The sequence below is a fragment of the Phalacrocorax aristotelis genome, chromosome 5 (assembly GCF_949628215.1).
Source record: "Phalacrocorax aristotelis chromosome 5, bGulAri2.1, whole genome shotgun sequence".
NCBI lineage: Eukaryota > Metazoa > Chordata > Aves > Suliformes > Phalacrocoracidae > Phalacrocorax > Phalacrocorax aristotelis.
Window position 1 is genome coordinate 40,709,186 of NC_134280.1, and position 12,618 is coordinate 40,721,803.

The window sequence follows — 12,618 nt, forward strand, 5'->3', positions numbered from 1 at the left end:
CTGGATTGATTATTTAAGCAACTTTCTACCTATGGAAAGTCCAAGTCATTACAATTTCCATAGGGTAATTGGTACTGGGTCTCCACTAGCTGCATGAATGATTTCTTTTTAAAATAAGTGACAAAAATGAGTGAAATTTTTGCCCCATGCAAGCGCATGTATCAGCACACCCACATAAAAGAGCCATTTACCAAACTTTTATCACCATTTAGACAGTTATTTATGCACTGCTAATAGTAAAGGCAAAGAGAGCAGCCCAGAAGAGAAATGGGCTGATTTCAGTCTCCCCTTCAGGTGGGACTCACTGGATAGCCCGTTCTCCACAGTTTGGCACATGCAAAATTTCTCAGTTGAAAGCTTTCTCTGAACTTTCCTGCAATCTCCTGCTAATCTGCCTGCGATCACAGGCAATTTCAATAACAATGAAAATGATTCTAATTTCAACTCCAGGAGTATCTTCGATGAATGCTATCCCGGTTTCTTTTTTATTCATCTCCCCTGGTTTATGACTTCCCACCTCAGCTGTAATGCAGAAACCATTTTTGCCTCCGATTTTATTCATCACATCCTTTTTAACTTTCTTCCCTTTCTTGCTTCCTGACAATAAATTCACCGCCTGAAACTGTAGCTACAAAATCATTTCCATCAGAATTGCCATTGTCCTTAGTGTCATTAAAAGTTACAACTATTCTTATGATGTAAGTGACAGACTTCACATCGCTCTGCTTTTCCTGCTGTTTTATCTGCATAGGGCAGGATGTTATCAGTCGAGCCTGTCTGAGGGGTGGAGACTGAATGTGATAATCTGTATGAGCACTGGCACACAGTCTCTTGAAAACTAAAAGATGGTGAGTTTGGCAGCAGCGATGGTTTTCAGCTTTCCTTTCCTTGGAGTCCAGCACTCACAGGATGGAACACATCCAGTCCTTCCTGGGGACATGTAGACGGAGGTGCATGTAGATACAGCTAGTGGATATGAATCTAAGGCAAGGTACTGACAAATGTGTGCAGAAGTGCCAGGTTAGATCCATTGCATTCAAAACCACCTTGACATCACTAGAAATGGAGATGATGTCATCTCCTTTTTAAGGGGTTTGCACTTATTTTTCTAACACATTCTCAAAGGGGGAGAAAGCATTGCAACTCTGTATTCAGTAAAACTACCATGAAAAGCATTTTTTCCCTTTCCAATATAATCTAGAAAAGGCACATACTTATGCACTCTTTCCTTTTCGGTGTTTAAAGTAGGTGGGAGCTAACATGCCTGATTAAGGTGTGCAGTGATACGAAGAGTCCTGGCATCTGATCTGCATGTTCTCTGCCAGCCCACTGGCTTATTTCTTGGTTATACACCACACTACTTCACATGCCAGTCAGCCAAGCAGATTTCTCCCGTCATTCTGCCCATTTTGTAAATATATCTGTTTGACTGTGAAAAGCATCACAGGCCCCAATAGCAGGTCTATTCAATTCAGTGTAAATACTTAGACTGTCCTCTACTAACTTGAACAGCCCGTGCATGATGATCAGTAGGTGTCTACTGTAACACGATTAGATGGTTGTAAACACTTACATGAAGCTTTTCTATTTCCTTCCTCGAAAGAAATGTCAAGTATTTGTGATATAATAGTGGTAAAGTTTGTATTGCTCTGTAGTTGTTTGCTAGTAGTTGTGTATAATTAATGAAGGGCTGTTGTGTAATAGTCAGGACATGGTCCTTATGCGACCACTTCATGGGACCTTGTCAGTGAGATGAAGTCTTCAAGTATGGGATTACGGGACATTCTTGTACAAATACCCTGTTCAAGCATAGCTGGAGAGTATAGGAAGGAGGGGGAAGAGAGCAGCCTGATAAATCCTGGTAACTGGATCTCAGAACAGGTGACTACAGGGCAAATACAAGAATTTGCAGTAGCTTTGAGCAGCCTGTACGCTAGCTCCAGCAAAGATGTAAACCTTCTTCCATGAGGCTGAAAACTCAGGTACGAAGAAAGTAGCATGCAATTCAAAGTCTTTTCTTGAAAAGGTGAGGAGAGGTCCAAAGTCTCAGAGAGTGGCTGTGCTAAACATGCATGGAGGACATCAGGAGCTGGCATCTAAATTCACAGAGTAAGAAGTCTCAAGGCATAACAGGTCTGTGTATAGTCTGTTTTAACAATGTAAGAACCACCAGCTCTTGAAGTACTTAGGTGCCAAGTAACACTTTGCTCTCAGAAGGCTGCTTGGAAAATGGGCACCGGTTTCCCAGCTCCTGGAGGGGTATGAGCCTCAAACCCTGAGTCTGAGTGAAGCCAGCTGGATTAATCACAGCTGATCGCAGGAGACTGCAGCCTTAAAACTTGGTCTGAGATCTCTTCTGAGCTGGGTGACAGCCCACATATAGGACTGAAATGAGTGTGCTTGGAAACCACAGTTAGCCTGGTGAATGTGACAGCAGAGCAAAAAGTGAGGAAAATTGCTTCTGATTGACAGAACAAAGAGGTAAAGAAAAAGTATCAATCAGATGTCATCTTCAGGGTTTTTTGCTTGTCTTAGGTAAATCATTCCCTCTCCACCTCTCTAGAGATGTTTGTGTAGAAGCAGCTAAGAGTGACTGACAAGCAGATGTGTAGACAGAGAAATCCTTATTGGGGGCAGGGGAGAGGAGGGCTGCAATATGATGTTTCATATATATATATATATGTGCTCTTCTATTCACTCAAGGAGAATACTACTCAGTAATAAGCGTTTTCAGGGCAATCTACACGTTACAGAAAAGTCTTTCCCATGTTTAGGGCAGCAGAGAGGTGGCTTAAGGTGCTGTAGTTGTGGGCAAGGCATGAGCTAAGGGTGAAATACAGGTGAGGTTAAGTAAGTATTTGGGACAAGAGAATTTCTATGACTAAATGAGATGGCTCAGATGCAGTAAAGCTTAGGTCTTGCAGAAGCTTCTTGCAAGATCTTGCCTAAAAACTTGAAGTTTTGTGTATCAGTTATTTGTGTGATTGTATGAGCTGCCTTGGTCTTTTAGATATTTGATTCAGATCTCTTCAGCTGTAGAAAAGGATAAAAGAGTAAACGTAGACACTGAGTTTTGAATTCAATTTTCCATTTTCTTTTCTCCACCTCTCCCTTAAGTTTGGGAAGAATAAATTTTAGGCCATTTTCCTGAAGAATATTTTGATCATGCGATCTTTCTGTCTGTCCACCAGTCCTTCTGGATGACTTGAGGGCCTGCTGGAGCCCTCAAGTGACAACCTCTCAGAGATATGAAATTTCTGTCTTTTTATGAAACCTAGGAGCTGGCTAGAGAAGGACCCACATGGTGCCCAACCCCGTAAAAAATGGAGCCATTTATCACTGTGAGGAGTAGCTGGATGATGTTAGCAATCATAATTCCTACATGTGCTGGCATTTGCTTCCAAAAAAGGGGTGAAAATCGGGAGCTGGTGTGTATGGGAGCAAGAGTGAAGATTAGGAGATACAGTATCCACATTTTGTTTGGCTTCCCGATTTCCTCTACTCAGGGTGTATCTTGTTTTTCATTCTGTTTCATTTGCTGCTTTTTTCGTTTCTTTGTTTATATAATCTATCAAGTTTATCATTATGTGCTCGTGCACATAAAATCTTTATTAGCCATGTGTATTCTCTATTCTCTGTTTTAATTTTCCTTCCTTCTTTCTTTGTTAACAAACTCTCCTAATGGCAGATGTTTTCCATTTGACAGCACCTGAGACTACAGTTTTCCAGCCATGCAACGAGATGAGTGCTGGCTTCTTCCTCCAGCCGCCCCACTGTGCGAGATGGGACCACCCCCTGGTAGAAGCAGGGAATGAACCTGCCCTCCGAGACAAACCTGGGGTCACAGTCCTCCTTGAGATCAATGCTCCAGAAGAGAAATAGAAGTTGGGCTGTGATCCTGGGTGTGGTTATAAACAGGGGTGTTTAGGGTCCACATCCTTGTGCTTCTTTGGTCTCCTTGAAGTAACTGGCCGAAGAAGAGGTGAATCAGGGTCAGTGTTGAGACTGAGAAGGTCCTTTGTGCTCTGTGTCCCACTTCATCTGTTCTCAAAAGCCCTTGAATGGTGGTTAGATGTTGGCCATGTCTGCTTCCCACCAGCTTGGCTTTACTTGGCCCCTGCACTGACAGCAATATCAAAGAACGTATTTCCTCACTAGTTCTGAGGGTTAGTGCTCTCATTCCTGCTGTAAGTGAAAATTGGGTAAAAAGAATCTCAGGTGCTCCGCACCAGTTTTCCCAAGTCAAAATGCTGTACTGATACCTTCTACAAAGGGTATGCTTCTCTGGTTTTAACGATAGGTCCATTTCTTCAAACATACCTTGAACAGTAAGGGATCATGCCGTTGTGTGGACCTGTATCCATGTTATGGCTGGGCACCGTGAACATCCTTTCCTTTTGGACAATGGTGAGAAGAATGTTTCTGCACCAACATCTCTTGAAATCCTTCCTAACAAATCCTTTCCTAGAGAGTCTTCTAAGATCATTTTGCCTTGGACAGGTGGAGTAAGTAAATCACTTCTGGCCCAAGCCTTTTATGATCCTTTAATCTTAACACTTTTTCTAGAATATCAGTTTAAGGGACACCAATAAAACGTTTGCCCTGTCCATGTGGGAATGGCATAGCCTCTGATTTGTGTTCTCTCTCCTTCATACTTCAGAACCTTCTGTATTTTTTCAACCTTGTTTTTCAGTAGGAATGAAAGTTTCTTTTCAGGCACTGGTGTTAGCTGGTTTTTGAACTTCAGTGGCTACAGAAGTATAAACCACCCTTTTTCATGGGGAATAAATCTTTAAATACAGATTCTGGGACCTGCAAATGTTGGCAGAGCTGCATAGTGGATCCTGTGAAACGCTCCTAATCATGAGCAGTACTTGCGCTGGAACAGAGATCAAGCGAAGCAGCAGCATGTGGGTGGGAACGTCACTGACCACAAAAGAGTAACTGCTGTGATCTGGAGAAAAATAAGAGCAAATGAGATGGAAGAATCAGGAAACAAAACTTTCACTGGTTCCCAGTTTGTCATTTTGCTGCTTGGTCTACATAATGCCTATGTAAATAAATAGAGGACTTTTTGGCCAGTGTCCGATAGTTATTCCACAAAAAAGGTAGCTCCAGGGAAATTAGTAGCAGGGATGCAGAGCACATAGACAACAGTAGAAAGATGCTCAATCAGTGTGCTTGGGGCAAAGTTCTTTCTGAAAGTCAGGGCTTTGCAAATCAGATCCCAAAGCACATCCCACGGGAGAAAGTACCTAGACATTGTTAAAAGAAGTGGACAGGAAGGCTGGAGTCACCCATGGAGATGAGCGTCTGGGTAAAAGCCACAGCAAGGGGCACTGGCAAATGAACAAAATAGATGGAGGAAGATCCTAGAGGCAAGACCAAGTATCTTGAACTTGGTAAGATGGGGAAGAGGAGGTGGCTTAGAAGTCTTGTCATTCATGACAAAGCAGCCTTTTCATTTGCGGCCTGCTTGTTCCTTGTACCACCGATGTGTGCTTTCCTTCTTTAATTGTGTGTAGTTCTTCCCTCCTGAAAAGCTGCTGTCAGTGTCAAGCAACATCATGGTTTACTCCAGTGTCATTTTCAGGTTACACCAACAATGCAAAAGCAAAAGATGTGTATGCCATGTCTCATTTACTCAGTTGCAGTCATTCAGAGGCATCTTCCACTTGTGCTGATCATCTTTAAGCCGTAGATTGGGCTGCAGTCCTGGAAATGTGTCTTGTATTTCTTGGCATCACAGCCACTGTAGTAGTGAAGGTGGGGACAAGTCCTGAAGGATACATCAGTGAAAGCCTGCACAAATCACAAGATCTAGTTCTACTGCTCCATATAATTAGCGATTAAAATAAGTAAAAACAAAGCAGCAATTTTCTTATTGATCCCTCAGCAAAAAGTTCTGTCTATTTTCTTCTGTATTGTTTTTTCTTATTAAATAGGCTTGAATAAGAAATGTCAGTCAAATGGATTTAGATTCCTGGTGCTTCAGACAGAAATCAAAGCAGGATTGAATGAGGAAAGATAATTAGAGAGAGGAATTCCACCTCCACAGACTTCTTCCCTTGCTCAAGGAGTACTGATTTTATCTAAATTGCCAAAGCCGTGAGCAAATGAGAGGTGATGGGAATTATAGACTGCAGATGCTGAGACAAAGCAAGGGAAGCTTTAATTAGTGCATTTTTAAAGTAGAAATGAGTTTCCTGGGAATAAATTATTTGACTCAAGACCTGTGGAGCTTCTTAGAGGTGAGCCAAAAAGCGTTTTACCTGCCAGAACCAGGGCTCACAGGTTGTATCTGTCTTGTGTGTGACACAGGTTGTGTGTCATGTGAGTGATGCATCACTGGGGTCTGAACACATGTGGATGAATCCTTCTTTCCTTTGCATCTCACTTTTTTTTTTTTTTTGCAATATGGAAGAATTCCCGTTGCTGCAGATTTCCACCACTGCAGCAGAAATCAGATTTTTTTTCCAATACCCACATTTACTCCTTCAAGTGTTAGTGGTGAACCTACTGTTGCTGAGGAATTGGGAGTTATGTATTGAACCTACAGGTACTGAAAGGAAGTTATTTTCCTTTCAAATTTTCCTCTTATTCTCCTTTCTTAGCTCTGTTGTCAACCTTTCATCACACTTGAACACACATAAGGACGCTGGGAACCTTAAAACTCTGACCTTTCTATTTTTCAACAGATTTCCACAGCTTTTCAAAGGGTGAGACAGTGGCAATTCTCTACTATTTGGGAGCAGATAGAGATTCCTGTTTGAACTGATGGAGCTGAAACAAAACCATTTAGCTGGGTCCTCTAATCCAGAACTCCCTGACTTCAGCAGAATTATTCTGGCTCTTACTTATTAATATATTCTGTTTGAGGCACTTGCTGAGAAACCTTGTTGAAACAGGCAGGAGAGGGGCCAAGACCAGACCTAATGGTTATATTATGGGAGTGCTTACAGCCCCTTGCTGCAGATGCTGCACAAATGCAGAATAAAATGTTTTTGCCCCTCCAGGAATAACAGTATTCTCCTCTGCTCTGAAAAGCGGGAATGAACAGACATCGAGAGGCTGGCGGAGAGACAGGCCACCCCAGCAGTACCTTTCCAGCATCTTGGGGTTTGCTGGCAGTGGTGGTCTACATGACCTATGAGTTTGAGCTGGAAATCACCCTGTCCTCCCTTCCTGGGAGGAGCCACCAGTTGTGATCTTCCAAAAATCCTGCTCTGTTGCCAGCCAAATGAGTAAGGTAACAACAAATGAGTAGAGAAGAAGTACAACTCAGTGGCTTCAGCTCAGTGTTTCAGATGAAGGGAACTGAAGTCTGACAGAAGCTGAAAAACCCCACACCCTCCCTGCAAAAAGGCGTATCATGCTCACTGATTTTTAATAATGTTCTAGTTGCCTATTTCAGATGTTGCTATTTTGTCCTATAGGTTAATTTGTATTACCCGTGATGAATTAATGCAGTCAAGAGGTATTAAATGCTGGTGTGTTTTTCTTATGGCAAGATAGAAATGTTGCAAACTTTCGAGCTGCAGGAGGAAACGGGCTAATTTTAGATTTGTTCCTAGCCCTCGCCATGCGAATGGTGTCGCTGCGAGCCCAGCAATGAAGTTCACTGTGTTGTAGCAGACTGCGCAGTTCCCGAGTGTGTCAACCCAGTCTATGAACCAGAACAGTGTTGTCCTGTCTGCAAAAATGGTAAGAAAGTACTGTATTGGCTTTAACAAAGAGATATAAAGGAAACATTTTATTAAAATGTTGTTACCGATGCGTTGCCAGGAGGTTTGCTTCCATCAGCACAGGCTGGTGTTGGGGCTGTTACTTCTTGCATGTGGGCTTCAGTTATGAGGTGGCAACTGTGAAAGTTAAGGCTGCCCTTCATGACTTGTGTCTTCTCATGGAAGCTGATGGGACTGCTGACTTGAGTAAGGTTTTATAGGATTGAGCCCTGATATGGGTGATAGTTGTTTGATATCTTTGGTTTTTTCTCATAATTAGTCTAATGTGAAATCAAGTATGTAAGAAAAGAGAGAGTCTTTGCCCCTAAATTAAGAAACCAGTAGTTATTACTTAAGACCATGGGAAAACTCACTGAAATCAATGGAAAAACTCCCCCTGGGGCCAGTAAGACACCCACCAAGCCTGTAATATTGTAGGTTGTGTGCTGGAGTTTGTGTGTGTAGTGTTGGCCCTCATTGTCCTGCTGAAATGATTTCATGAATTGGAGTCAGATTCAGCAATACTTCCAAGAAGGGTTTTGAGATTACTAAAAGTACCTCTTTGGATATGAAATGTGTTTCCAAGAAGGTCTCCCTGGTCTTGTACCGCAGCCCGTATGCACTTATGTCTCTGGAAAATCACCTTTCTCCTAATGTAGATGTGAAGACAGATTAAGATATGAGCTAGCTTCACATAAACCTTTTCATGGCTTTCTTATCATATAAGAAATAGCTGCCTAGACTTCTCGTGTTTGGAATTCACTACCCATATATATTTCCTCTTACATACATCACCGCTGCTGGATAAAAGTAATGGTTGCTTTTGGATCTAAATGAAAATGTTGACAAGTAAATAACATTTTCAACACATTTTCTGCTCTTTAAGACAGAGAAAAAGCAAACAGTTGGAAATGCAAAGTATTTTTACTAAAGGAATTGGCAAAATTAGGGCCGGTCTGGAAAACTATATCAAAAATACTACTTGAAATCCTGAGGTTTATACTAAACCATGCTTTTTACTCAAAAATATTTTAAAAGGTTTTAATTTAGAGTTTTATGTTTCTGTTGAAAAGCAGAAAATGTACATAGGAAATGTCATTGGTTTGTTGTTGTTGATGATCTTCAGAGAAAAGGTATGTTAACCAGCTCTATCCATCACCTTTGCATATAGCCTGCTGCACTTGGGTATGAGATTCCCCATCACACTCAGCAAGACTGATGTCTTGGGTTGATGACTGGGAGGGGTAACAGCATCCATCACCATGCCTGTCACCATAGCTCAGATTCATTTACACCTGATGAACACTGCTCATGTGTGTTTGGCCTCTGTGGTCCCATCACGTATGCGTCCCCCTCATTTATGGTGGCAGTGCTTGCCGATTCCTTTCCATCTCAATCACGTCACATAAATCCGAACTGTGAGCATCACTCAGGCTTCCCAGGAATGCAGACTCAAAGGTGGCTTCACACAGATCCAGGAGCTGCTGGATTTCCCTACCAACCATTCACCACCATGACCATTTCCCCTAGTAACCAGACTTGCCCACTTTGGGGGTCAGTGTCTTTCTGTGTTGCAGTCCCCAACATCCCTGGTGGCTGGCAGTGGGCAGCATCTTTCTTCCAAAAACAGGGAGGGTGCCCAGATAACCAGGAGGAAAGGGAAAGAAGCAGCTCCTACTGATGGGAGTGATGACAAGAGGACAAAAGGAAAATCAGCCACCTGCTGAAGGAGCTCCAGGGCACAGTGTAGTCTTGAGGACCCTCAGGTAGAAGCCAGGAGGCTTCCTCCTTGGTTTTTCCTAATTTCTCCACTCCTCTCTTCACTCATCTGTTGGAGACACAAAGTTCTCTGAAACCTGTTTTAGGCAGGAAAGTACTTCTTACCATCCTCTGAAGAGCAGCCTACACACCTTGGGGATCCTGGTCTCTGGAGCCAGGGAGACCACAGCTCAGAGCACAGCTCTGAGCCAGCAGTGAAGGCAAGAGGCGGTGCGGTGGTGTGGTTGTTACTTGGGGTCGAGGAGGATATCTGTATGGGGGTTGCTGTGGAGGGGAGCTGAACCCCTCCTTGTGTCCCAGCCTGGCTGTAGGGATGAGATGAGAGACCCCCCAGCTGGCAGGACTTTCTGCTCTTCCTGCTGCAGCTGGAGCTGACTGGCTAATAGTTGGCCAATGCTTGTAGTTGTGGCTTTATCCTTTGCAAATGAAATGAAATAATACACAAAGTGATAGAAATAAATAGGCGCCAAGATAGTCTCCATTCTCACAGGGAAACTGATGAGCAGATTTTGTTACTGCTCTTGGATGTGGCTCTGAGGGTGGCACACACCCTTCACCTCCCTCTTATATTTTGGGAACTTCATGTGAAAACAGACATTGCTGTGTCTCTTTCCCCTCTGAATCCCTCTGACACATCCTAATGAATGACGATCACAACACTTTAAGCTGTCTGTTCATCTTGAGACCAAGATTTTATCTTTTGGCTCTCTGCTGCAGACAGTCAATTAAAGCTCAGTTTCACAAATGCATGAAGATAACACAAGCTGACAGACCCACTTAAATGACTGAGAGCCCCCCCCCCTTTTTTTTTTTTTAATTTATTTGGGTTTTTTGCCTTCCAACCAGTAGCTTTTGCTTTCTGCTGAAGTGCTGAAGACAGTTACAGTGCCATGTTTCAGTGTGATGAAAAGATTTTAGTTAGTCTCAGTCCCTGTGGTCATCATTTTAGACTGGCAAACAGAAGAACTCAAGGGTTACAGCTGTGGGGGGCAAAGAAGTTAATCTCCAGAACAATATGTCATGGAAATCCTCGTTTCAAAAGCTACTTCTTAAAACTTTAGTAAGGAAAATCCTCATTTTAGGTTAAAACCCAGCCCTGCATCATTTGCTGCCCTCTGGTAGCAGTGTGGCTTGCCTGCTTGTTTAGCTGTTTCTGCCGTTAATGGGAGAATAATTTCTTCTCAATACATTCAGATAGATTTTCATGCCTTTCTTAATTATGTCTTGCCAAGGGCAAAAGTGCTGTGAAGCAGTGAGGTTAAAGCAAAAATCTGTTGATTCTAACATACCTGACCCGAAGATTCATAAAAAGCCAATATCAATTTCCCTCCCTCTACCATCATTTAAGAGCAGTCTGAACAAGTGGCTTTGGAGATTTATTCCTCATTGTCAAAAGAAATAGAATTGTTATCTTGTGCTTTGCTAAATGCAGTGTAGCTCATGCAAAGCTGGCTCTGCTCAGCAGGGGATACCACATTACACACAGAGCAGGCAGAGTTCATTGGGAGGCTAAAATTTGGGGGTGAAGGACAGAGAGGATGTTTTCTCCTTCGTGTCCAATCGTCCAATTTGTCAGAGTGGATTTTAAGGGTGATGGCTGCAGGTGCTGCGCAGCATTTCTGTCGTGGAGATGAAAGGTCACTGGATTTCACATTTCCTGGTAGTGACAGACTGCAGAATTATGGCCTGGAGTTGTTATTTCTAGTCATTGTGACTTCTCCAGACAAAAGTGTATCAGCTATTGTTAACTCTCTCCTCTACAGGATCTAAAACTTGCCTATCACTGTTAAAGTCAAGCTCATGGCTGCCACCATCTGTGCTATCCCTCCTACCCCAAGGTTCTCCTGCAGTTCAGTGAGAACATCCATCCACTCTGCTTACGCTGAAGCTTTTCCAAGCAAAAATCCCCCACAAGGTCCCCATCCTCCTGGGTCCAGGGCTGTAGATATGCCTGTGTGGTGTTGCTCATATGGAGATACAGGTATTCTCACCTGATCCTGAAGTCTTCATTTCCAAGCCTCTGCTTGTCCCTCCCCATAAATCCATCCACTGCTGCAGGTTGAGCCTCATTATTGGTGGGACACGTGGTTTTTAAAGCCCTTCCTTATGCATTGCTGTGAGGTTGCTCCTTATGTTTCCTTCAACCCTTTGGACATGTCTGGCAAGGATGCAGGATGCAGGGATGCGGGGGGGATCCCCAGTGTATCATCACTTGCATCTCTTAATCTGGTTTAATCTGTGATCCAGATTAAATGGGTTCCTCTTCTTTGCCAGCTCAGAACAACTTTCACCTACTGTTGTGAGAAATTCAGGGAGAAATTAATTACGTTTCGCCTTGCCCAGTGCTGTTTGATCAGAGCCAAACCCACCCGCTTCCAACGTGCCCTTTTTGGGGCGGGTGAGCAGATGTGCTCCAGCAGGGAGTCCCCGGGTGCCCTTGGAGGCCCTTCCTCCAGCACTGTGCTGAGTTAGCAACACGCTGATCTTTGCCCGCTGCTCTAAGGGGATTCAGCTTCAGGCCACTCATGTATCCGTCCCCCGTTTGCTGCTCTGTAGAAGGAAAAACAGACACAATTTCAGATTTGCAGCCTCGCAGCTGTTCGGGGAAAGGCTGGAGGTAAGCGGAGGCAAGGAAGGGGCAGTGCAGGGTTCCCAGCAACCCGTGTTTACAAAATGCTCCTTCAGAATTGTATCCAAAATAATCTTGACATTAGCAAAAACTCATCGTCATGGGGGATTTTATGGCACAGCTGTGTCAGGGAAATTAATTTAGAAATTCCGATAAATGCCACAATAGAATTGTTAACTTCTCCTCTCTAAAGTGTGAAATTCTTTTCAGAGCATTTTAAAGACGGTTTCACCCATTTACACATACATTAACGCAATTGCTAAAATAGACTTTGCCTTGGCGCTTTCATTTTCTTGAGGGATGAACAGAATAAGCATTATAAATTTCTGGTTTGGGGTATGCTTTTGCTTTTAATTTAATTTTTGTTGCCACCAGTCCTCAACAAAAGAATTTGTTACCCAACAAGATAGATAAAAGCTAACGTGTCCACAATGAAATACTTCCTGGCAAGTGTGCTTACTCATGTTAGCATGGGCTTCTGGAGAC

At 43.1% G+C, this 12,618-nt stretch overlaps 1 protein-coding gene across 3 annotated transcripts in view; it reads left to right on the forward strand.

Moving 5' to 3' along the window:
• VWC2L (von Willebrand factor C domain containing 2 like) overlaps positions 1 to 12,618 on the forward strand; it is a 55,898-nt gene that overhangs the window by 14,308 nt on the left and 28,972 nt on the right. For 2 of the 3 annotated variants that reach the window (XM_075094065.1, XM_075094064.1), the window contains exon 3: positions 7,575 to 7,704. The exons of the other annotated variant lie outside the window; for it this stretch is intronic. In XM_075094065.1, the coding sequence (XP_074950166.1) occupies positions 7,575 to 7,704 (130 nt within the window). The remainder of the gene's footprint in view (positions 1 to 7,574; positions 7,705 to 12,618) is intronic. 3 annotated transcript variants of the gene reach the window in all.